Raw genomic sequence first — 27,479 nt, 5'->3', positions numbered from 1 at the left:
AGCTTAATGTTGCGTGGAATATGAATTTCCTGATAATCTTTCTTACTTCCCTCTTTATGGTTGGTAAAGTATGAGAAATTTCATTTATTTACTGTAAGCAAGACAGTATTCATGATATAGGGCTTCCCCTTCTGTTCCTCTTTCTCTTTGCTAAACTGTAAGTTAGAGAACTATCAAGGACCTGGGTAACAGTGAGGCATGAGATAAGTAAAAATTTTTCCAGTCACTTAGAGTCAGATTTCCTTGTTACTTTCTCTTTTTACAGACATTAGGTGACCTTTTTAGTTGAATTCATATGTGGTCAAATTTTTCCAAACATAAGTTAGAGATTTGCAATCTGAAGTGTCCATGCTGTTACGGCCATGAAGGTCTATATTTTGTATGATGCATAATAGATTTCATTTGTTCTCAGCAAATATCTGACAATGCCTAGGTCAATGGATTTGGCAGATAAGTGTTCCAAGCTACAGCATCATTTTTAATAAATAGTTGAAAATCTATGTTCATTTATATTATAGCTTTAGCTAAACTGAGCTAGTATGAATGATTCAGGAATGTGTCTAAAAAGCACACTTGAATTTCCTAAAGCTTCCTGGTTAGACCAAGAAACTATCAACCTATTGGCTAAAATTTATTTTCTAACCCCCAAATCATTGGTTTTGATGCTTTTACAGTCATTGGTGGGTATGTGCAGAGCAGTGAAAATTTGAATCGTCTGATGTGCATTTTCCAGCTAAGATTGAACAAGGCGATACTCAGACTTTTAATTTCAGCTCTAATACTGTAAACATGTGTCCTTTTCATGGCATATTTGCTCCCAATTTTTTGCATTTTTGTTGGTGGTTTATGTCTTTAAAAATGAATAGTTCTAAGAATTATCTAGTGTTTCGAAGCACAGGAAAACACTAGACAACTCTTCAGAGAGAATGTCACAGAATGTCAGATAAGCTTCATTCAGGTATGTTACAGTGTTGCTAACCGTGAATTGAATGTTAATGCATCAACATATATTAAATAAGATGCTGTAGAGGGCCCCCTGGGAAGGCACATGGGCATTCTTTAAATTATTATCAGCTGAATTCAAGGCGACATGCAAAGCCACACCCTGGGAACATGCTTTGCCAAAAAGGCTAGAGTGTTATCAGCTTGGCCTTCATTTTAGCCTGGCTGTAAGGGATGTAACTTTGATATGTAAATCCAGTCAAGCACCAGGAACGCTAGGGCCTACTCAAGAATGCAAATAAACTCCTTTGATCCTAAGTTCTGGTGAAACCCCCTGGTATTGGGGGTATAAAATAAACTTGCTGTGTTGGCTCTGGGTCCCCATCCCTCCATCAGAAAGAATAGCAGTCCCGCACAGCTCCCAGCTTTTTCTTTCTATCTTGTTGTCTGGTCTCTTTCTTTTATTTCTCAATCCCCAGCTCCTCTACTCAGGAACTGGATCTGCTCTTTTTCCATGCTGGACACAGAAAGAGAGAAACACCTACAGGTGTCTTTAAACAGAAACACCCATATGAAAGCAGGGTTATATATGAATTGATTTAATAAATGTTGTGACCAGAAGCTTGTAGGAACTGAATTCTGGATTTCTACAGGTGCCATGGTTCAGTATTCTCTAATTCAGTGCTCCCTATAACTTTATAGAATATAACAGTTGTGAGTATATAACAGGAGACTCTACTGTACTCTGAGTTGGCCCTAATTTCTAGTTCTCAGCTCTAGCTGAAGGGTGGAATCACAAGTGGAATTGACAGGAAAAATAACTGACACTAAAGCTCCAGTTACGGAGATTCTGACACACTAAATAGGTGTGTACGTCTTTCCATGTGAATCTAATATGGAGCTAGGCTTGCAATCATTCCCTAGCTTACTTTGCTGCCGTAAGAAAATTGAATGGCTGCTTTGGTTCTTCCTTTTTGGGATACTCTTCAGGGTAATGAGTGTGCTCAAATAGGGAAACTACCTGAAGAACACATTTTCTAGCCATCTTTATATTATCTTTATATTTTAATCTATAACAATAAAAGTGTAATATGCTGATTCGACCAGACATCCTTCCAGATGACCTTCTGGATGAAGCCAGGGCACAAGGAAAGCCAGAGGGAAGCTGATCCCGGCAGCCGGGGAAAGGAAGGCCTACGCTTGCACACATTTCATGCATCGGGCCTCTAGTATTTAAATAAAACGGCTGGAGCTCTTGTGACAAACACTGCCTTATTATTACAAATTAGATATTTTACATGCTTTGAGCAAGCAGCACTTTATTTTAGGGGATGTGGGCACAGCCCAGTCCCAGCCAATGAGATATACAATAAGTTCAGCTGGGGAACTCCTGGGATATTTTTCCACATCCATGTTGGGAGGAGGTAAGTGGGAGCATAGCAACCAAGCAACTTTTAACTGAAGTTGGAGGAAGAAATGAGGTTTGGAGTGGTTGTGGCCATTTTGCAACCCTGAGAGAAAAAAACAATAAAATTACAGAACGTTATCCGAGTTCTGACCTCAATGAATCACAGGTTCATCTTAAGAGAGAAAAATCAATCCCTCTGGTTGGGCCACATTGAGTCAGCCATGCTTTGCTTTGCAACCAAAAGCACCTCTACTGAGAGGGCCCTTTCCATCCCACAGAGCATGGAGGTCTGGCTCAGTTCCTCACAGGTTAGAAGATCCCTGGAGGGTTATGCTCTCCTTGTCTCCCTTGGATGAAATTCTTAATCCAAACTTTTTGCCTCACTTGCTTCAGATTCACTTTCTTTCTATGCAGCTCTGCTTCACAGCACGGGGCCACCACCTCCCTCTCCTCCTTTATTAACCAAACCACCACAACACAAGTCTCTTATATTAGCAGACTCTTATGAAAGATCTGGAACTGAGGAAGTTCAGTACAAGTGCACTACAGGAATAAACTTGTTATTTAATGTTAGGAATTGCTGCCCAAATATCCTGGACATCCCTGCACAGGAAGCTCTCACAGGTTCTTCCTCCTCTTGGCCTGTTAACACCATCCCCCTACAGAGAACTCTTCCTTCGAGATCTCTTCTCCACAGTTGAGACCATCTAAGTTTACTCTCTGTTGAATAAATGCGGAGGGTATGCATGCATGTCTGGACACCATGTCTTGACAATAGGAAATAAAATATATTCAGGTTCCATGTGTTGACTTACTGTCATTTGTCATAAAGCAATAATAACACCAGAGTCTTGGCATGTTCTAGTACTTCCAAGATCTAAGTGCTGAATTACCCATCCCTTTCCAGAATTCTGAGCTCAGAGTCTCTATGCTTCATCACAAATCTATATGGCTAGGCTAACTTGAAATTTCTTCCTCCTCCAGTCTTCATAACCTTACTCTTCAAACTCATCACAATCTCCAGCCTTTTGGAGGTTCTCTACAGTGTGATCTTCAAGTTCTTTGTTCTTTATCCCTATCAGTAAAAATCTTTGAACATGAACCTTAATAAATATTTGCCTCTTTATTTAGAAAATCTTTTCATGTACAACTATAATAACAACATAAAATACAAATAAACATTAAAAACTAAGGAATCAGATGAAGATGAAAGATTTTTAAATGTAATTGATATGATTGAGTGTATTAATCATAAAAATATTATAATTGATAGTGCTTTGTTGTTGTTTTTTTAATTTTAGTTCCAGCCTTTGTGATTTAGCAATTCAAACTTTGGTTTGATTTACCCCAATATTTGATTTCAATAACTCATTCCACAGCACTCCTACTCCTACTTCAAAACCTTGCCAGTTATAACATTTTAGAGGTTAAATTCAATATTTAATTAAGATAATTAAATATTTAAGAATATTTAATTAATTCTATAGGGTGGGTACTAAGAAGTAGAACAGGCACCCCCTCAATTCCAATGGTCGCAGGCTGAGAGAGCTCACTCCAAATTATCTACCAGCTAAATGTCAACCTGGGTTTCAAGGAAAAGACAATGGCGCTCTAATTACACTTTACTATAGTTTGCTCTTAAGCCCTTATTTTAAATCAAGTAAAGGAAGTACCTTTGAGGCCAGGCAGTGCCTTTGAGGTAAGGATACTTTTCTCTCTCTCTCTCTCTCTCTCTCTCTCTCTCTCACACACACACACACACACACACACACACACACACACAAGTGCAAATAAATGTTTTTGAAGAGACAACTTATGGAGGAAGCATTTGGAAAAAATTTCTACTGATACCTGATTTTTTGTGGGGTAGGGGTGGAGGTGGGGGTGACAAACTTTGTCATATAGAAAAGCTTTTAAAACCAGACTTTATCACTGAGTTGGAGAAAGCAATTAAATGTGTATCATGGTCTGGTAAACATTGTCAAAATTTCTCTTTCTATTTTGGGCCTACTTATGTTTTTGAGACATAAAGCTAGGGCAGTATCTTTTGATAAACTTTTCTGCTAAATCAGCATATCAACTTCTGTTTTTTTCAAAAAGGGATACTGTCTAGAAACTTAATTACATGGCTAGTTGTTAAAGTGTATAATCTTTGGGGGATAGTACCATCTCTTATCCATTGTTTGGGTAAGAATGCTGGCAGTCACTTATAGAGCAAATATAATATTCCTGGCTTGATGTTAAGTACTTACAATCCATCCTTTTAACAACCGTATGACGGGGTACTAGTATCATTCTAATTTTACAACTGAGAAATTTGAGGTGATTTTCTCAAGATCACTCAGCAATTATAGACAGTGCTGAGATGTGAATTCTGGCTTCCTGAGTTCAGAGTCTTTATGCTTCACCATAAATCTATATTGATAGGCTAACTTGAAATTAGAATAGGCTCTTCACTGATACAATTAGTAAGCTAATGAAGGAAAATAATAATAATTCTTAAAAAGATTCCCTTATTAAATTGAATTTGTTGTCATTTTCTTTGGAAAATGCATTCCTGCTATGTATGGCCATTAAGTTGTATCTCTGGCTTGTCAAAAAAAAAGTGGCAGCTATGATGTTTACTATTTTTTAATTGTAGAAACCTCAAATGAAAAGTTGGACAACAGTAGTAATCTATTATCTAGTATATTCCTGGCATATTACTTAAAGAACAAAATGCTACAGGGGGGCTTTTTAAACTGATGGAGACTGAAATGTGTCTTTTGAGTCTAGGAAAAAGAAAAAGAGATCAGCAGGATTTTCCACCTCAAAGGAGAAAGGAAACAGAAACTTACACTTAGAAAACAAAAGGAAAGATGAAAATGATAGCTGTTAGAAGAAACTAACAAGTATTTGAACAAAAGGCCAAAAATAAAGTAAATCATGATGCAAAAATATAGATATAGAGAAAAGATACATTCGAGATGTTGTGGTTTGGCTTTTGTCTCTTCAACATTCTTCCTCCAGAAGAGGTGCAGTGAAGATTATGGTAGAGCCCTGGCTGGTGTGGCTCAGTTGGTTGAGTGTTGTCCTGTGCACTGAAAAGTTATCAGATCGATTCCTGATCTGGACACTTGCCCAGGAAGGGAGCGAGGGAGGCTTGCAGGAGGCACCTTATTACTCTCTCACACATAAATCTTTTTTTTTTCTCTCTCTCTCTCCCTCTCCCTTCCTCTTTCTTTAAAAAATTAATTAAAAAAAAACCGAAAAAAAAAACCTAAAGATAAAAAATAAAGTTGTGGTAGATTACACCCTGGCTGGGTAGCTCAGTTGGTTAGAGTGTCATACCCATACCCCAAGGTGGTGATAGGTTGCTTGGTCTGGGCACATATGTGAATCAACCAATGAATGCATAAGTCAGTCTCTCTCTCTCTCTCTCTCTCTCTCTCTCTCTCTCTCTCTCTTTCTCTCTCCCCTTTCTCTCTCTGAAAATCAATAAATAAAAATGACATAATTGCAAGTGTCCACCTTTTCTCTCCATTTGTCTACCACTACGCTCCACCTTCCTTGGCCTTCACCAAACTATTGTTCCTGTCCATGGGGTATGCATATATGTTCTTTTGGTAATCCATTCACCTTCTTTATCCAGTCACACACACCCCTCCCCACTTCAAGCACTGGCCAGTCTGTTCCATGTCTCCTTGCTTCCAATTCCATTTTGTTCATAGATTTATTTTGTTCTTTAGATTCCACATATTAGTGATATCATATGATATTTGTCTTTCTCTGACTTCTTTCACTTAGCCTCCTATTCTCCAGGTCCATCCATGCTCTCTAAGAGGATAAGAGTTCTTTTATAGCCGAGTAGTATTCCATGGTATAGATGCACCGTGGCTTTTTTATCCACTCACCTGTCGATGGGCACTTGGGATGTTTCTAGATCTTGGTTATTGTAAATAAAGCTGTATAAACACACACACACACACACACACACACACACACACACACACACATATATATATATATATATATATATATATATATATATATATATATATATATATATATAATTTTTTTTCTGATTGGAGTTTCCATATTCTTAGGCTATAGTCCTAGAAGTGAGATCACTGAGTCAAAAGACAGTTCCGCTTTTAATTTTTTGAGGAAACTCCATACTGTTTTCCACTGTAGCTGCAGTAGTTTGCATTCCCACCAACAGTGCGCAGGGGTACCCTTTTCATCCTACTGTATTTCCTTTATACAGGCGAAAGCATGGCCAGGTTTCCCTGGCCTAGACAAGCGTCACTGAATGAGCTTGCTAACAAATTATTTTTCCTAAATACATCTTTTTCAGAGCTTAAATGACCCCTCCTCCAACCTCCACATAATTCTGAACCATGGGATTCTCATTAGGAAGCATATACACTGCCACCTGCAGTCACCCGGGGTGGCAGAATGCCTGAGCCGCAACCCCAAGGGCTCATGTTTATATGGCTTCTGCACTAAAATGAAGCTGCCATTTTTCAGTGTGGGTGTCTTTTTTTTTTCTTCTCCCCGTCATGACATAGACAAATGTTGATGTTTACTACAAGTTGGTACATTAGTTGCTAATTAAGTTCCTAGCTGCCTCAGCCAAAACTTGCTGTATTGAGTCCAAGAAAAGAATGGCAGCTATGTCAAAAATAAGTTGCTGGGGATTTTGCTTTGTTTTATTAAAGAAAAGTTGTATATTAAAGAAAATGGTGGGAATGTCCCTGCAGGAATAGGAAACCTTCAATCTTGGCTCCCTCCTAGACTGAGTTGGTGGTTAAAGTCCCTCTCTGTCTATCCCCAGGCCCTGGTCAAAGCAGAAAATAAATGCTGCAATCTACAAACGAGGGACTAAAGTTTACCTTTATCGTGACTCACTCTTTTTTGTACCCACCCAGAAATTCCCGGAGGACAAACTTTCCTTCTCGGGGGACCCTCAGGACATGGGGTTCATATCCAGAAAGGGTGCAGACATCCCTTCATCCTGGGGTCCTGGGGTTACACCTCTCTGGAAACTTCCTCTCTCCACCTGCCCCTGGCGGTCTCCCCACGCTGGCTGGCGGGGCAGAACCTGCCTGCACTCCCCCGTCAAGGCGGACTCCTTCCCGATGGCACCAGTTTCTCTTCACCTTCAGACAGGCTGGAAAGTCCCGAGTCAGGAGCTTTCACAGCTGACAGGGGGTGGTGCAGAGGGCTGAGGGGAAGAAGTCTGATTGACCAGGCGGAATCTTGCAGGGGAGATGGGATCCCCGCAGGGAGGGCATTGCGGGGCGCGCCTGTCTCACCCCGGGGGGAGTTCGCTTTCCTTTCCTGCGCCGCGCCCCGGGCCAAAGCGCTGCGCTGGCCAAAGGGTGTCCCAGATCCGGCCAAAGGGTGTCCCTCCCGGACCGGCAGCCACTCCCCGCCCAGCGCCTTGACGTTTGGAAACTGACGGAGCGGAGCGGGGAATCGAAACAGAAACCAGATGAGAAACTGGGTTTAAAGCTCCCACTGGAATGCGCAGGGGAGCTGGCTGGTTGGGCCATCTGCGAGCACTGCAGAGGCCAAGCGGCCGCTCCGCTCGCTCAGTGAGTCTGCAGCCGGGTTCCCACCCCCTCTGCCACCTGCCCACCTGCCCTCCTGCCCTCCTGCCAGGGGCGCCCTCCCCGCGGGACCATCGGGGGCTCTGCGGCCGCCCGGTCGCTGCCAGGCACCTGCTGCACACCTTCTGCTCCGAGGCGCGGGGCACACAGCACCTGTTGAGCAGAGAACAGCAACCCGTCTACCTGGGAGAACCTCTCCCTCTTCTGAGAAGGAAGGATGACGACGAACGGGCATTCTGCAGACAAGAACTTCCATTACCTCCTCGCGTGCTTCCGGGCCAGGGTGAGGATGTACATCCAGGTGGAGCCCGTGCTGGACTACCTGACCTTCCTGCCAGCGGAGCTGAAGGAGCAGATCCAGGCCAAGGCCACCACCCACGGCAACATCGGCGCCGCGGAGCTGCTCCTGAGCACCTTGGAGAAGGGGGGCTGGCCTCCGGGCTGGACCCGCGTGTTCGTGGAGGCCCTCCGGAGGGCAGGCAACCCGCTGGCCGCCCGCTACATGGACCCCGAGCTCACCGACCTGCCCTCTCCGTCCAGCGAGAACGCGAATGACGAGTGTTTCCAACTGCTGAGCCTCCTCCAGCCCACCCTGGTGGAGAAGCTGCTGGTCAGGGATGTCCTGGACAGGTGTGTGGCGGTGGAGCTGCTGACGGTTGAAGACAGAAGCCGGGTAGGTGTCGGTTCAGATGGGGCTGGCCTGTGAGGCAGATTCTGCAACCTGTGGCAGGTCCATTGATTTGCCCCATTCCAAACGTTCCTGGACATCTCTGGGTGAATCTGGATCCCTTCTTCCTCTGGAAGAGACGATCTAGTCACATAAAACATAACTTTAAACATTTAAACACACTAAAAGGCTTTTTTTCCCCCCTTCTAATCCTTGTGTTGAAATTAGCTAAAGAGTTAATTCTAGAAAAACAATGTGTGCTAATAGAGAATATGTAATGAACACTTGCTATGTGCAGTTGGTCTATTTTTCAAAAATGTATTATCAGAATTCATGTTCAGAATAATCCACTGAGGTGTATAATGTTATTAACTCTGTTTTACAGATGGGAAGACTGAGGCAGGTTAAATAACTTGCCCAAGCTTTTTTAGGAAGATTGTGGCAGAGCTAGTGATTTAGGGCCTGACGGTGTGGAATTTTATGTTTTATTTAATGTACTTCCATACAACAGAGATCAGAAAATATGACCCATGGGCTAAATCCAGACTGCTACTGTGTTTTGTTTTGTTTTGTTTTGTTTTGTTTTGTTTTGTTTTGCCAGGACCCAAACCTAAGAATGGGTTTTAGATTTATACTGGTAAATGCTCAGTGTTTATAAAGCTTTATTAGAACACAGTCATGCTCATCCATTTATATATTATGACTGCTTTTGCAGTTCAAGAGCATTTGGACAGAGACCATATAGCCCACATAGCCTACATATTTATTATCTGGCCTTTAGAGAAAATGTTTGCCAATCTCTGGTTAATATTATACATTATGCCAATTAGTCCTGTTCCAAATAGGGAAATTACATATAATACACATGCTTTTTTTTCCCCTGAAGTGTCAACATTCTCTGAGAATCATAATTGGAGATAATTTATTGAGAAAATATGTCTCTAGTTGTAATTTTTCATATTACTGAAGGAGTAGTGGGTTTTCTAGGTATTTTGGCAGGTGAATTTCTCAAGTGACTTTACACTTAATGTAATGTTCTATTGCTCATTGTTATTTCAGTGAGTGAGAATGTTCTACAGGAAGTGTAGAAATGATGACCCATTTAAATCAGACATTCAGGGTCAGTCATAGGTCAAAAGTCTTATTTTGAAAAGCAAGCAGGGAAATGGCAGACTAAAAATCAAAGGCTTTGTCTACAATGCTATGAATTTGACATTTTCTTTCATTCATTCTTTCTTTTTGATTTATTACTTGTTTCTATCCTCATTACAAAGTTTTGGGCCTTGGACTCATATCAGCCTCTGATGTGACTTAGTCTTTGAAGTTAATACTCCTCTGCAGACTTGACAGCCATGCGGCCCGTCCAAAGACCTAAGCACGCGTCTCATTTTGATGGCTGGTTTTCCCAACAAGCAAATTACTTTACACTGTTGTCTGTAGCGTTTACGTAGTGTTGTGTATTGAGAACCAGCTAGAACGCATTATCGTAGTCCAGCTGGATGTGACAAATGTGTACATCACTGTGGCAGAATCTTAATTTGGAAGACAGTATGCAGCCTTCCAGCCAGCTGGAGATGGAAGATGGCATTTCCAGCCACAGTAGCTGTTAGGAAGTCCAGAAGCAACAGAGTCCAGTAACACCACAAAGCTGTTTGTGTTTGGTGGGGATGGCGTCGCGATTGCCAGCGAAACAGCACTTCTCCTTATTTACTCTAAATACTTCTGCCTATCAGCGTCACTTTTGTCTTGCCTGGGTTGAATTTCCTCCAGCTAGATTCTATCCAAGTTCTTGATTCTGGCAAGCTTGGAGGCAGCTAGCAGTAATGCAAGGGAGTTGACACAAAGAAAATATAGAGTAAGAGGACATTTGTGTACTGATAACGGTTAAGGCCAAAGCAACCCAAACTCTTCCCCCAGGTTCATAATTCAAAGGAGGCCCAGAAAGACAAAGGAGCTATGCATCCAACGCTCTCTAAGGAGGAATACTGTCTATGTGAGATTCTGGAATTTTTTTTGTAAACATAATTTCAATTGTATCATCAGAATAAAAAATAAGCTATGGTGGATGATGGGAAGGGCATTCTCGGTTTAGAAGAATCTATTGGCACCGAGGTCATTAATGAATGCTTATCTTAAACCAGAGGCCTGATGCACAAAATTCATGCATGGGTAAGGTCCCTAGGCCTGGTCCACAATAAGGGTTGATCCGTGGGGTGATCAGCTGGGTGATCAAGGGGCCCTTGCTGGCACCCACCTTGGCTGGCCTGTGGCCTGAGGGCTGGGGGTAGCTCCTGCATTGAGCATCTGCTGTCTGGTGGTCAGTGCGTGTCAGGGTGAACAGTTGTTCCACTGGTCGTTCTATTGTTTGGTCAATTTGCATATTAGGCTTTTATTACATAGAATGGCAAAGTGCAATGAGAAAAGCATGGGAATTTGGAATTTTAAGTTCCCTGATCCTAAGATTACCCATGAGAATTAATATAATAATAATTTCTCCTCTAACTCATTATATTAGTGAACCCAAAATCATGTTTATGAAAAAGTTGTATAAATAGTAAAAATCTATTTTATTATGATGATGATGATGACTTTTTTTAATCATTCATTTGATTATGTTTCCTTGTGAATTTAGAGAAATTAGAGAATTTAGGTAAATCTCCCATGTTGAAATTGAGATCTGCTTCTTAAAGTCCCTGGATTAAACTGTGATTTGGAGAAGAAACTATAACTTTGATATTTAAGCTCCCAGAACCTAGACAAGATGAGGTATAGGGTTGGTACTTAATAAATAGTGATAGATTAATATTTAAGTGATTGATCATTTATTTCCAAAGAGTTGTCTGGAATGAGTGATACAAACATATGATATGATGAACCATATCGGGCATTGGGGAATAGATGGATAATAAACATAATAATTCAAAATTTGATTTTTGAACAGCATAAAGTAGCATTCAACTAAGTAGTTGTTAAAACTTTAAAAATCATATTTTCTTTTTTTTCTTTTATTTCTTTTTCTGTTTTCCAGTAGGCATATTTTACTTGGCCTTTTAGTTACCTCTCTTCAGACTGATATTAAGACATTATGGAAAAGTTTATGTGATCCCTTCTTTTCCAGAGTTCATTGCTGTCTTAGTCAATGAATGGGCCAAAATGTCCAATAAGCATCCTAAAACAGAAGCATATCAGTACAGGGGCATTCCCTACAATTAGCTAACATCCTATATAATAAAGAGTTTAACATGCAAATGGTTGTCACTCCCTCACACCTTCACACTGTAATAGCTCAGACACTCAGCACAGGAAGAGAGGAATGTGGACCAGCCAGGCACAAATGAGCTTGTGAGAGAGGAATGGGGACCAGCCAGGCTGATGCCTGGGAGAGGAACAAGCTCCCCACCTTGAGGTCCCAGGCACTAGCAGCTACACCTGTGCCTGTGGCCCAGCTTGGGAATGGGACAAGCCACACACCCTGCAGTCCTGGGCACCTGTGGCTGCGGCCTGCAGGGCAAAGCTGGCTCGGGTCCTGGGTGCCAGTGGCCAGCCAACAGAAAGGAAGCCCTGGTACCCAGTGCCTGCGACCAGTTAGAGGAGGGAATACTGGGTCCGGGTGTGGGATGAGGCAGATGTGGTTAGGGGCGATCAGGCAGGTAGGCAGAGGGATTGGGGCAATCAGGCAGGCAGGCAGGCGAGCGATTAAGATAAGGTGACCAGACGCCCCGCTTTTGGTGGGACAGTCCCGATTTTTAACAATTTGTCCTGTGTCCTGCGGCGTTTTAAAAAAGTCTGATTTTTAGAAAGAATCTTTTAAATCTTTTGGACTTTTATAAAATTCCGCAAGACACAAGACAAATTGTTAAAAATTGGGACTGTTCCACCAAAACTGGGATGTCTGGTCACCTTAGGTTAGGAGCCAGTGGTCTAGGATTGCGAGAGGGAGTTGGACATCCCCTAAGAGGTCCAAGATTGGAGAGGGTGCAGGCCAGGCTGAGGGACTCCCTTTCCTGTGCACACATTTGGTACACTGGGCCTCTAGTTCTATTATAATGATCCATAAAGTGACTCTTGTACTTATTGCTTAGTCACCAATATTCACAGCAGTATTTAGTATAAGCTAGACACTTTTTCTCTATTTGTTGGAAGAATGAACACTTATCAACACTGCAACATAAGCTCCATAAAAACCCTGGACTTTATTAGTCTCCAATCTTTTCACTACTTTTCTGCCAATCTATAAATTTAAAATAAATTGATGAATAAGTAAATCAATTACATAAGTTTCTTTGGGTAATCATGGGACACAAAGTTAAACCTCGGACCATTTTTACAAGCTGTGATATATGGGTAGAGGGGACTAGTGTATGGAGAATGGAATCCTCTTGCAGCTTCAAAGCTAAATATTTACCTCCCAAGAATTTCAGCAATCATATGTTTGAATCTAATATCTTTACTGTGTTTTAAGAGAACAGAATCAGTTAAAAGGAATGGGTGGTTGCTTCAAAGGGTATTGATGTTTTTTTCTAGCACCCCAAAGGAGAATATTCCTTAAAAACTCAGAATCTTGATGAAGCTGACAAAATTGTACAGGTATTATATGTACCTCTACATTCAAATAATAAAAATACATATAGGAAATAATGGCATAAGGATCCTTAAATGCCTGAACTCAGTAAGGGCAAAGCAAGTTTGATAAATGTAATTTTACAGTAAAAATCAACTCATTAAGAGTTAAAGAAAATTTAGTGGATATAAAATGCTTAGATTTTTAATCAAAGTATTTATTACAGTGTCTGACTAGCTTTTAGAGAAATTCTTTGTGATTAAATTACTTGATAATAATAAGGAGATTACAAACACCATCAAAGACAAAGACTTTTTAGTAGGAGATTAATGAAGTTAGAGAAAAAGGTAAGAAATAAGCAATAATCTGCTTAGTAAATGCTGTGGGAGAGATGAATTGAAATCACCTACAATTTATGAAATTAAAGTAGGCATTTTAAACCTTCTTGCCAGAAAATGAACTTAAAATTAGAGACAACTATTGCCTATAATTATAGTACAGGAAGATAGCATTGAAGTCAATTGCTTGGATCCACTTCTACCTCTGCCATTTACTTAGCTGTGTGTCCCTGGGGAGGTAACTGGACTTCTCTGCACCTTGAACTTTTTTTGAATCTGTAAAATGGGTTTGTATTGTTACATTCTTTAGGGTTGCTAGGTTAATATATACAATACAAAGCCTTTATAAGAGGTCCAGTGCAGGAATTTGTGCACAGATGCTGGTGATTGAGGCATCTCGCCCAGTCCTGGTGCTGATGGAGAATGGCAAGCCAGGGAGGAACCTCGGGAGGGCTCTAGGGCATGTCCTGCCCATCTCGCCCAGTCCTGATCAGTAGGACCCCAGCAGCAAGCTAATCTACCAGTCAAAGCATCTGCACCCTGGTGGTCAGTATGCATCATATCATAGTGAGTGGTCAAGTGATCCACCAGCCAGTCAACTGATTGGTCAGACACTTAGCATGTTAGACTTTTATTTATATATATATATATATATATATATATATATATATATATATATATACATACACATACATACACACACACACACACACACACACACAGTATTTTCCAGCATATAAGACAACCCCCTAATTTTACAGTTAAAACATGGGTTTAGGCCTATATTCACTGTATAAGACTACCCCCCACTTCAAAGAAAAGACTTACTTTCCCGTCAAAATCTGCAGGTAATTTTTGTGCAATTTGGGTCTTTTGCCCCCCGATTTTCGGTTGATTTTTTTTTCGTTTCAAAAGTCGTCTTATACGGCGGAAAATACGGGAAACATATATATATATATATATATATATATATATATATATATTATTAACTATTAGCTAATAAGACTAAAATATCCTCAGAAACTATGCTGTACCCTTATGTACTAAGTAGTGTTCACTGGTGAAATGTTTGTAAAGGTAGGTATTTTTCCTGGTCATCCATAACAATAGCTGAATCTGTGCCAGACATTGTTCCAAGAGTACAAATCCCTGACTTTAAAAGTTTATGCATATATTTGTAGGGACTAGGAAATACATAAATCTTGTAGAAAACCTAATCTAGCTAAACAATCCAAATTACACATGTACTAGCAGAAGACGAGCAAATGTTGAAAAGGACCTTTGAGAGTAACTAGGTCAGTATTTCTTATCTAAGATGCTGATTAGAATTACTAAGTGCTTTTTTAAAAAATATACGTTTATTGATTTCAGAGAGGAAGGGAAATGGAGAGAAACATCAATGATGAGAGAGAATCGTTGATCGGCTGCCTCTTGCACACCCCACACTGGGGGTTGAGCCCGCAACTCAAGCATGTGCCCTTGACAGGAATCAAACCTAGGAACCTTCAGGATGCAGGTCAATGCTCTATCCACTAAGCTAAATCAGCTTTTTAAAAAATTTCCTAGCCTTAATCAGTTTGGCTGAGTGGATAGAGTGCTGGCCTGAGGACTGAAGGGTCCTGGGTTCCAACGCGGACTGAAGGGTCCCAAATTTGATTCTGGTAAAAGGCATGTAGGCTTCTCTTCAGCCCTGACCCTGGTCAGGGCATGTGTAGGAGGCAACCAATGGAGTGTTTCTCTCACATTGATATTTCTTTCTGTCTTTCCCTCTCTATTTCATTCTCTCTAGAAAGCAATGAAAAAATATCCTCAGGTGAGGATTAATTTTTTTTTCTAGTTTCCCAGAATAGACAAAAATAAATCAGACTTTGGGGAGTAGATCCCAGACATCAGGTGATTCCAAGCTCCCCAGGTGATTCTAGTGTAGCAATGATGGAGAATGCCTGACATTTCTTTCTTTTCTTTTCTTTTTTTTAAAAATATATTTTATTGATTTTTTTACAGAAAGGAGGGGAGAGGGATAGAGAGTTAGAAACATTGATGAGAGAGAAACATCCATCAGCTGGCTCCAACACACCTCCTACTGGGGATGTGCCTGCAACCAAGGCACATGCGCTTGACCAGAATTGAACCGGGGATGCTTCAGCTGTAGGCCGGCACTCTATCCACTGAGCCAAACCGGTTAGGGCCTGACACTTCTTTTCAGTTGCTTTAGTTGGCACATGTAGAAACTGAGGCCCAGAGAGATAGAGTAGCCTGCCTAATGGCACAGAAGCTGATGATGTTCGGTCTGATTGCTTTTCTGGTTTAAATGTAGCTTGTATTACTCTTTTCTCCAAGTGTTTGGTGTTATGTTACTAATTGGGGAGATGCACTATGATAATCATTTCATAAATGACCCACATGTAGAAAGATTTGCTTAGATTAATCTGAAATGGAAATTTAATGAAAGGTAAGGTTTGTAACAAATAGATGTAGAAATAATTCTGATCCTTACTTAGAAAAAGGAATATATAGAGAAATAAAATGTTCTCGTGATATGAAATAAATACCATGATTTATTTCCCCTTTGCAGACTCTGAGAGTTAAAAGGAAAAATCAAGTCCTAGGAATACAGACAGAGATTGATGCAAACAGACATAAAATGGCTAGAGATGAAAGGCCCTTTCTTTTGAACCCCTTATTCAGAACAACTGCGGTAAAATATCTACTGCTGCAAGTGGCCCTGCTGTTTTAGTGTTTGAAATAAGTCTTTATTTATTCTTATGCTTAATTGCTCAATTTTTCTAAAGGCTAGTTCCTTTTTAAATTCCTTCAGAGGATGTGTGATCTTTTTTAATTCTGCTTTTCTCTTATAACAGGTTTCCGCTGCAGAAAAGAATGGGAACGAGGCAGGTGTGAGAGAGCTGCTGAGAAGGATTGTGCAGAAAGAAAACTGGTTTTCTGCGTTTGTGACTGTTCTGAGGGAGACAGAGAACGAAGCACTAGCCCAGGAGCTAACAGGCACGGACAGCAGTGCAGGTACATTTCGCTCTCCGGGGGAAGGGTTTGCACGTTTTGCCTGGTGATAAGAGTTTAATGAAGCTCGTAGACACAAGACCGAACAGTAAGAAACTTAGAATCAAAATTTCAAAATGGAAAGGAGGGATCATCTCTTCTATCCTCTTTACGAATGAGGAAAAGATTAACTTACAGAAACCACAAAATCAGTAAAAATGGTTGATAGTATTGGCAGCTGACTCCCAGTCCAACAAACACTCTTTCCACCAGCCATCTATCTTATTTTAGAAATGAGGCAATTGCCTGAAGGTTTTTTTTTTTTTTTAATATATTTTATTGATTTTTTACAGAGAGGAAGAAAGAGGGATAGAGAGTTAGAAACATTGATGAGAGAGAAACATCCATCAGCTGCCTCCTGCACACCCCCCACTGGGGATGTGCCCACAACCAAGGTACATGCCCTTGACAGGAATCGAACCTGGGACCTTTCAGTCTGCAGGCCGACGCTCTATCCACTGAGCCAAACCGGTTTCGACTGCCTGAAGTTTTTATCGAGTCATTTTAAATATTGAACATATACACATAAATGGGAAGAATATGTAATGGTATAACAACTCTGCTGCACAGTCTCCTGGGTATTTATATACATTTTAAAGGAATTTATTAAATATTTGATAAATGGCCTATAATATCTAACATATTTCAATATCACTTCATGTGAGTTTTTTAAAATTATCCAATTATAATAACAAAAGTTAACATTTGATAGCATTTCATATGTATCATTTGTAACACTTAAACTGCCATATTTTTTTCAGAGTTCATATCCTCTGTTTTCAAAAAAATCTATGTAAGACAAATTGAAAATTAATTGGTATAAATGACTTAGAACCACTTTAAGCTCATGTCAACTCTTTTAGTCATTCAGTCAGCCATTCAGCTAACACTTCATGAGTGCCGAGGATGAGCCAGACACTGTGGTAGGGGCTAGAACATGACTTCACAGAGACACACAAATTCCCTACCCCCATATACCACACTTTCTAATGGAATAAGATACCCAGTGAACTATTTTCTAAGTTATCTATGCAAAATAAAAGTATAGTTACTAAATTATTAATAGTATGTTATATGTTTATATTATACTAGAGGCCCGGTGAACAAAAATTCATGCACTGGAGTGGGGTCCCTCAGCCCAGTCCCTCTCACAGTCTGGGATTCCTCAAGTGTTGGAGGTGACCTAGTGATTAGGGGAAAGTGATGCCCCCATCACACCTCTGCTGCTGCCACTGCCAGCAGCACAAACCTTGGCCAGCCCTGGTTACCTGAGCCTCAGGCGGCCCTGGGCAGCTTGGTAGCCATCATCTGAGGCTTGCCTGCACCTTGGGCTGGCCCTGGGTAGCTAGGGGGTTGAGGGGACTGGGCACCGCCATCTTGTGGCTGTGGGCGTTGCCATCTTTGAGGGCAGGGCAGTCAGCATATTCCCTCCTTATTGGCTGTGGGTGCCGCCATCTTTGCAACAGCTTGAGGGTCAATTAGCAAATTCCTTCTTTATTAGATAGGATGAAGTAAATAGCTTAATACTGCCCAATGGTTTGAAATATACATACAGATACACATATACAAAAAGAAGTATATATATCTATATCTTTATCTACATATATAATGAGAGACAGAGAAAAAGAAAATAACAATATTTTTACTATGAGGTATTAAAAAGCTCTAAAAATTTGTGATTAAGTTTTTTTATCTTCACCCTAGTGCTTTGCAGTGTCATATGTTCAAGACCACCACAAAATGAAAATCTCCAGAGATCTTGAAGCTATCCTTCTATCATGAATTATTGAAGGAATAAGTGGTGGGGAGGGTGCTTGCTCAGTCAAACTTAGTCAATCCAGCTTTCAAAATCTAGGCAGTAACTCCATGATCTGTCTACAAGCAGGATCCAGGGTTTCTACTGTCATTGCTTCTGTTTCCACAACAAAGCTTAACTGTATAAAATGTTCTTCTCAGCCCTGGATGGTGTGTCTCAGTTGGTTGAGCAGTCTCCGTGCACCAAAGGGTTGCTGGTTTGATTCCAGGTTGGGGCACATGACCAGGTTTCAGGCTTGATCCCTAGTATGGGGTGTGTAGGAGGCAGCCCATGAATGTTTCTCTCTCACATCAATGTTTCTCTTTCTCCGCCTCTCCCTTCTTCTCTCTCTAGAATCAATGGAAGCATATTTGAAAAAAATGGAAAGAGTCTAGAAGTGGGATCACTGGGTCAAATGGAAGTTCCATTTTTAGTTTTTTGAGGAAACTCCATACTGTTCTCCACAGTGGCTGCACCAGCCTGCATTCCCATCAGCAGTGCACGAGGGTTTCTTTTTCTCCACATCCTCTCCAGCTCTTGTTGTTTGTTGATTTGTTGATGATAGCCATTCTGACAGGTGTGAGATGGTACTACATTGTCATTTTGATTTGCATCTCTCGGATGATTAGTGACTTTGAGCATGTTTTCATATGTCTCTTGGCCTTGTGTATGTCCTTTTTTGAAAAGTATCTATTTAGGTCCTTTGCTCTTTTCTTTTCTTTTTTTTTAATTGGATTGGTTTTTTTGTTTGTTTGTTTTTTTAATATATTTTATTGATTTTTTTACAGAGAGGAAGGGAGAGAGAGAGCTAGAAACGTCGATGAGAGAGAAACACCGATCAGCTGCCTCCTGCACACCCCCTACCGGGGATGTGCCCGCAACCAGTGTACATGCCCTTGACCGGAATCGAACCTGGGACCTTTCAGTCCGCAGACCAATGCTCTACCTCTGAGCCAAACCGGCTTCGGCATTAATTGGATTGTTTATCTTTCTTTTTTTAAGTTGTATGAGTTCCCTATAAATTTTGGAGATTAAATCCTTATCAGAGATAACATTGGCAAATATGTTCTCTCATGCAGTGGGCTTTCTTGTTGCTTTGTTGATGGTTTCTTTTGCTGTGCAGAAGCTTTTAATTTTTATGTAGTCCCATTTGTTTATTTTCTCCTTAGTTTTCATTGCCCTAGGAGCTGTATCAGTAAAGATATTGCCACAACCAATGTCTACTATTTTGTTGCCTATGGCTTCTTCTAGGATTTTTATTGTTTCCCATCTTACGTTTAAGTCCTTTATTTAGAAAACAGAAAAAACAATCAGAAAGGATATATGTTCATAGCAGCACAATTTACAATAGCTAACATTTGGAAACAGCCTAAGTGCATATCAGCAGATGAGTAGATTAGAAAACTGTGGTACATATACACAATGGAATACTACACTGCTATAAAAAATATGAAGTCCTACCATTTGCAACAGCATGGATGGAATTGGAGAACATTATACTAAGTGAAATAAGCCAGTCAGAGAAAGATAAATATCACATGATCTCAGTCATTTGTGGAATATAATGAACAACATAAACTGATGAGCAAAAATAGCTACAGAGACAAAGAAGCATCAAATAGACTGTCAAACTTCAGCAGGAAGGCAGGAGAGGGTTGGGGGATAGGGGAAGTGATCAACCAAGGACTTATATGCATGCATATAAGCATAACACATGGACACAGATACTAGAGGGGTGAGGGCATGTGCCGGGGGATTGGGGAGACTGGAGGAGGTGAATGGGGAGAAAAGGAGACATATGTACTACTATTTGTAGTACTTTAAACAATAAAAAAGTAAATAAATAAAAAGCTCTTCAGTAGACAGTAAAAAAAAAAAAAGGAGAAAAATGTCTATGATCTGGTATAGTAAATTGGTCAGGATTGGAAAACTATAACCCATGAACCAAATCTCTCTCTCTCTCTCTTTCTCTCTCTCTCTCTCTCTCTCTCTCTCTCTCTCTCTCTCTCTCTCTCTCTCTCTCTCTCTCTCTCTCTCCCCCCCCCTCGCTTCCCTCCATCCCCCCCATGTGATGGCATAGTAAGAAAGTGACCTTTTGCAACCTATGTAAAGAGCAAGAGCTCCCACCAGACACCAACTTTGCTAGCACATTGATCTTGGACTTCCAATCTCCAGAACTGTGAGAAAATGAAATTCCATTGCTCAAGCCACTCAATCTATAACATTTTATTATAGTGGCCTAGGCTCTGAATCCTTATGCTTATTGAGTTCTTGCTCCTTTATGACCCTGAATGTGTGACTTTGTCCAGGTACTTGCCCTCTCTGTGCCTCAGTTTACTTCTCTGTGAAATGGGGATAATAATGTTACTTATTTATTAGGGTTATTTTGAGGATTAAATTATTTAACCTATGCAAAGTGCTTATATAGCAAGCCTAAAACAATTGACTGTTATGATTATAAACTACAAACATACTTAATATTTAGCTGCATACATTGTCAAGCTGTCTGGCCAAAAACAAAGTCCAAAGACAGAACAGTTTTTCAGAACATTCTTTATACACATGACTCATTTGCCCCTTATTTTGTAAGGTGACCTAATCCAAAATGATACTTAATTTTTTTTCTTTATGGGCTCAGTCTTCTCTGACAGATTGCAGCTTCAGAAGGACAGAAAATCTTGTTTTTATTTGAAAACAAGATTGAGAAAATGCTCAATCTATGTTGGCTGAAGTAAGCAAGGCCAGACATTGGAAATAAATGAAAGAAGAAAGAAAGGATGTAGAATATTTTATTGAATTTTTAAAAATCTCTAGAAATTCAGAATACATGCGTTTAGGCTGACATTAAAGCATATGTACATCTTCCGTAAAGCACACAGCGAGGGAACAAAATGGCAAGAGCACACGCTAAAGAAAAACCACCACCCAATTTGCATTTTCATTAATTCAGCCTTAAATGTGGCCTTGCATCCCTGAACAAGTGGCTTACTTCTTAAAGGTGATGATCAGACAGGAAATCGTCACACACTTTTCCTGTGAGTAGTATAACATTATGTAGTCCTTTTAGACAAAATTTGACATTGCAAAGAATTACTCATTATGTCCATATTAATAATAAAAATACTGTGTCAGAACAAAATAAAACACATATCCCGAGCCTTTCAAATGTGAACGTCCTGAATTACATTTGGGCAGATCTCTAAGAGAAACACCCACTTGGTTTTCAAAGTAACAATGACATTTCTATTGTATAAAAGCTTGCCATCGTGCAATACAATTTACATTCTGATTAGAATTCCAAGGTATTGAAGCATATTCAAGCTAATCTCTATTAGGAACCCCCATTTCATTTTCAACATAAAAGTAATGGTCTTATGTGCACAGCATAAAAACTTGCATTGTGCTCTGTTTTACATTCTAATGCTTTTATTCCTAGAAAATGAGAATTTATCCCAAGAAGATGGTCCTGAAGATAAAGAGCCACCTCTTTTAGCCACAGATCAGTCAAGTCCAGAGAAAGATGCCTGGGACATATACAACCACTCAGTGGAATCATCTTTTACGGATTCTTCTGTAGTTTCAGGTACTTGGAACACATATGTATTTTTTTGTACACTAACTACTACATCACAAAAAATCAATTGGGGGGCATTGATGACATTGGGGTCTTTTAAGCAGAGAGATAAAATTTGGGCTTTTGGGGACTTGTGAACATTTTTTATTAAAATAATATTTTTAGAAGAGATTAAATTAGAATAATTCCTCTTGGTGGTTAAAAATGTTTTCAAAACTAATGCAATATTAATATGTTATGAATATGAACACATTTGGTTCTAATTTTACTTTATAAGACATCTGTGGGCCTTTTAATGTGATAAATATCATAAGCATGTCCCACATTTTCATGGTTTTCAAAGTTCCTTCAAATACATTAGAGCCATGTGCCACATAAGTACGCTTTGGTCAATGACAGACTGCCCATATGACAGTGGTCTCACTACATCATAATGGACCTGAAAAGCTCCTATTGCCTAGTGACGTCTTAGTCCTCGCTGTTGTAAGGTGGTAGTGCAACGCGCTGCTCAGGTGTTTGTGATGATGCTCTTGGAAACAAAAAGCTGCCAGTCACCTGAAGGTGTAACATATACAATTACGTACAGTACATAACACGTTAAAAAAATGACTATGTGTCCTAGCCAGTTCGGCTCAGTGGATAGAGTGTTGGCCTATGGACTGAAGCATCCTAGGTTTGAATCCAGTCAAGGGCACATACCTGGTTGCAGTCTCAACCCCTGGCCCTGGTCTAGCTGACCCTGATCAGGATGCATGCGGGAGGCAACCAGTGGATGTGTCTCTCATATCTTCACATTGATGTTTCTCTCTCTCTACCTCTCCCCCTTCCACTCTCTCTAAAGAATCAATGGGGAAAATATCCTTAGGGGAGGATTAAAAAAAGCATAAAACACAAAAATGATTATGTTACTGTTTTACATATTTACTGTAGTATACTTTTTATCATTATTTTAGAGTGTACGCTTTCTACTTGGAAATAAAACAGTTTACTTTGAAACAGTATGCTGCATTATCCTGGCAGTAGCCTCATACATCTCATTTTCCTGCATCTCTAGATTGCATCATTTTCTCTTGTGCTTGACTTAGTCTTCTGTTTTTGTACAGTAACATGCTATGCAGGCTTGTAGTCCGGTAGCAATAGCCTACACCATACAGCCTAGGTGTGTAGTAGGCTATCCCATCCAGACTGTGTAAGTGAACGCTGTAATGTTCACACAACAACAAAATAACCTACAGCCATTTCTCAGAGCATGACCCATTTGTTGAGCAGCTTGTTTCATGCAAAGCTCTGATAATTAAGTAAGGCCATTACTTTTTTCCCTACTTTACAGACAGGGATGTCTCCGAGTAGTTCAGCTGGATTGTAGCATAAAAGCAAGGCTGTAAGAAGGAAGATGAGCAGGTGCTAAACTGGTGTTGGCTTGAATTGCAGTATCTAATTGGTGTGAGAACTGATACCACCATATCCACCTTCCTGTTTCATTTCTTTTTAATTTTGTTATTTTATTTTTATACTATTAATAAAGAAATCCTTATCCCCCAATTGTCCCCTCATCCCCCCAGTCCTGCCCTCACCCTCACCCTCACTCTCACCCTCACCCTCACGCTCAACCACTATTGTCTGTGTCCATCACTTATGCTTATATGCATGCATACAAGTCCTTTGGTTGATCTCTCCCACTTCCCTCTGAGGTTTGAGCATCACATCAATCACCTTTTTTATTTTATTTATTTTGAGAGTATGTTTATTAAAGCTGGGGACTGTGTAACAAGGAAGGCCTTAGGAGTGAGCCTAGGCTGTGCTGCTTTGGCTCATTGAAATCTCAGAGAAAAGAAGGCCTTAGAGGTAGGTTCAAGGGGTTAGTGTGGGATGAGCTGCCACTGCCCTCTGCTTCCCTGGTTGCAAGTCTCCTGGGCTTAAGAGAGAGAAGAAAAAATGCAGGCCTCTGAGGGAGGAAAGGCGGGGGTATGCTCTCAGGGAGGGAGAGCATTCATGGGCACCTTTTTATATGAAACAATCCTGGAAGGATCAAACCAATTTAATTTTGTTCCTCTCCTTAATTTTCTCATGATAGGATTCTTCTCTCCTCCCCTACCTCCTCAAAAGGGTCACATTCTATTTTCTCAAGAAGTATGTAAAGTTTGTGGTGTGCTGATAAATTTTTAACAAGTAGCTCTCTGAGGGGGAAAAAAAAAAAGCAGCCCTGATTGGCAGTGTATACACAGTGTATACCAATGTCCCTGGTGTAAATGCTCTCACTAAGGCTGATTTTAAGCCTCCATCATAATGTCACTGAGTACAAAGTTGAGGAGAGATGTGCAGCAGCACACCATTATGTAAAATGATCAGGAAATGGTGGGTTTTAACTATCTATTGCATTAGTTTTAGTGTATTTTATTTAATGGTAAGTTTATGTAATTTAAATTTTTGAGGTGCTGTGCTTAATAGCTGGCTCACAAAATTTCTCAAAATTTAACAGTTGGCTATTGTGAGCTGGTATTAAGCGGACTCCAATGTACCACTAGTACAGTTTACTATTTTTGACTCAGAAAAATAACATGGCTGCATTGCAGCAAACTTGAAAACATAGAAACATACAAAGAAAGTGGCCCATTCTCCTTTAATATAGGCCACTCTTAACAATTGGATGTGTAGGCATCTGGTTGGTTTACATACCTGGATGCTTACATATAAGGACATTTCTCCTGTGTTCATTTGATGTTCTTCTACAGAATGACTTATAAAAACAGAATAATAATTGCATCTACTGGATGCATTAAAATAGATTATTTAATTATTGAATATTTAAGGTGCTCCCCAATTTCTACATTGTGAATAATGCTATTGATACAATAACTGTATTTAAGTCTCAGTTTGATTCTTATCAACATATGACATAATTGAAATTCTGGATCAAATGATTTCTATAATTTTAAGAATTTAATGATGTCAAATTTTACACCAGGAACCAGTATCAATTTATATGTTCTCCAACAATATAAGAGAGTACCTATTGCCCTGAAATATCTTCCACAAGAGTGGGTAATATTTTCAAATATTTTATTACTTGAATTTTTAAATTCCTAATGGAAAATATTTTATAAGTTCATTCTTTTTTGTTGTTGTTTTTTTAATCACCTATCTGTTTTTCTAAGAGGTTCTTTATAATCTTTCTGGCTTATATGAACTATCTCTAGCTATCCTTTGTCATGAATAATGCCAATGTTTTCTCTAGTTTGTCTGCTATTTAGGCTTGTACATGGTGCTTGCTTTTTCATGCAAGGCACCTGAAGTTTGAATGTCCACATGAGTCTGCTGGAGAAGGGGTCTTGTTGAAATGCAGACTCTGATTCAGCAGGTCCTATGTGGGACCTGTGATTCTGCCTTTCTCACTGGCTCCCAGCCAATGCTACTCGGCTGGTCCTGGACCACAGCGAGATTTAATGTGTAGAATAACAAAGCTTCCAAACCTGCGCCCTAGAAGATTTTTCCTTTTTCATTTGAACAGTTGCGCTTTCCTTCCGAAATCTTGGTTCTGTAGGAAAGCCAATATCCACAATCTGACTTTAGGGTTTTCACCTTTTATTACATTTCCTTGGTAGACTGCCTGATATCTCGGTGGCTACTTTTTAATTTCACACTGGAAAGAATTGAAGACAGCATAGAGACTCGGAAATGATCCTGCATCTCAAATAAGGGTTTTTCCTCCAAGGTTGCCTAGTGCATCTCATCAGAGTGTGCCTTGTGTATGGAGGGGTCTGAGTCTCTAAGTGGACAAAGTTAAAAGCAACACTTTTTAAAATTTCTATTTTCTTAGAATTTAAAGCTACATCTTGGGGGGGGGGGGGGAAGATCTTCATAATCACCATAGGGAATAGAATGGGTTCCTCCCTCTTCTTCTTCTTCTTCTTCTTCTTCTTCTTCTTCTTCTTCTTCTTCTTCTTCTTCTTCTTCTTCTTCTTCTTCTTCTCCTTCTCCTTCTCCTTCTCCTTCTCCTTCTCCTTCTCCTTCTCCTTCTCCTTCTCCTTCTCCTTCTCCTTCTCCTTCTCCTTCTCCTTCTCCTTCTCCTTCTCCTTCTCCTTCTCCTTCTCCTTCTCCTTCTCCTTCTCCTTCTCCTTCTCCTTCTCCTTCTCCTTCTCCTTCTCCTCCTTCTCCTCCTCCTCCTCCTCCTCCTCCTCCTCCTCCTCCTCCTCCTCCTCCTTCTTTCTTCTTTCTTCTTTCTTCTGTCTTCTTTCTTCTGTCTTCTTTCTTCTTCTTCTTGTGTTTCCTCCCTTCCTCTCTTCCCTTCACTTGTTTCATTAACAATTACTGATCATGTGCCAGGAATGTAAATCCAGTGGGAGAATAATAGAAATTGGTTCTGCCCCGTGGTGCTTTCAACAGATGGGTGTGTCGGGCAAACATTAGTTACTATATTAGCTGCATAGTAAGGGCTATGCAATACTACTATAGTAAGTGCTGTGAAAGAAAAATACAGACAACTAACATATATAATAGTCATCCAGCAGGCATGGCTCAGTGGTTGAGCACCGACCTATGAGCCATAAGGTCACAGTTTAATTCCTGGTCAGGTTGCAGGCTTGATCCCCAGTGTGAGGTGTGCAGGAGGCAGCTGATCAGTGATTCTCTCATCATTAATGTTTCTATCTCTCTCTTCCTCTCCTTTCTTCTCTAAAGTCAATGAAAATATATTTTATATCATTTGAAAACTCCACAGGGTGATATATATATATATATATATATATATATATACATATATATATATATATATATATATATGCCTGAGAACATGTAAGAATACAGTTAAGATATACAGAAATCTGAGGACTCCATCCAATACATATACTTTAACAATTTTCTAGTCTAGAAGATCTTTGTGATGTAGATTTGGGAGCAGATTTGTACAATTCCTTGTCTATGAAAATAGCGTGCCTTTGCTGTAGGGCATAGACAATGCTGCTGTTGATTAATCCAAGTGCCTGTTCATTTTCTTGTTGCTCTACAGAACTAAAAGTACTGATATAAATTACTTGTAAAATACCAGTAACCCAAGAAGTTATTGGAGTTCTGTTGCTTGGATTTTATGTTGCAAAATTTACTATGAAAGGATTTTTGCCTACATTGGCATTCTTTGACAGAATTAACAATCAAAAAGTACATGAAAGCATTCCATAGTCTCTAATATGCATTTGCATAATTGTGTTTTGTGTATCTTATTGATACTGATGATGTATAATCTTTATTTTTAATTCTAATATGTTGTGTTAAGGTTTCAAATATGGTTACCAAAATGGCATTGAAAGAATCTTTTTACTTAAGGTGCACATAATCTGTACATATGAATTTTCATATGCAGAAAGAAAAAAAAATTGACTTGAATTATTTCCAAGTTCATATGAAGACTTCTGTAATTTTATTCCTGAACCAGTTTCTAAAAATATTTGTATAGTGCATACAAATGTTAATTTTGTATAATTTTAATGCAAAGATTCTTCATATATTATTTCTGTGGCTCCTTTTACCCCTTAATACATCTGATGGGT

At 39.8% G+C, this 27,479-nt stretch overlaps 1 protein-coding gene across 2 annotated transcripts in view; it reads left to right on the top strand.

Annotated features, from left to right (window-relative positions):
- The first annotated feature begins 7,796 nt into the window (after window positions 1–7,796).
- Window positions 7,797–27,479, top strand: part of IFIH1 (interferon induced with helicase C domain 1) — a 55,168-nt gene continuing 35,485 nt past the window's right edge. Inside the window, exons 1-3 of one of the 2 annotated variants that reach the window (XM_084891932.1) lie at window positions 7,797–8,617; window positions 16,372–16,531; window positions 21,799–21,945. In XM_084891932.1, the coding sequence (XP_084748058.1) occupies window positions 8,162–8,617; window positions 16,372–16,531; window positions 21,799–21,945 (763 nt within the window). In that variant the 5' untranslated portion in view covers window positions 7,797–8,161. The remainder of the gene's footprint in view (window positions 8,618–16,371; window positions 16,532–21,798; window positions 21,946–27,479) is intronic. The other variant, XM_084891933.1, reaches the window with a different exon arrangement.

The sequence above is a fragment of the Pipistrellus hanaki genome (genome assembly GCF_964339955.1).
Source record: "Pipistrellus hanaki genome assembly, chromosome: 8".
Classification (NCBI taxonomy): Eukaryota; Metazoa; Chordata; class Mammalia; order Chiroptera; family Vespertilionidae; genus Pipistrellus; species Pipistrellus hanaki.
Note: the sequence above shows the minus strand (reverse complement) of the source record. Positions and strands in the feature narration are given on the sequence as shown.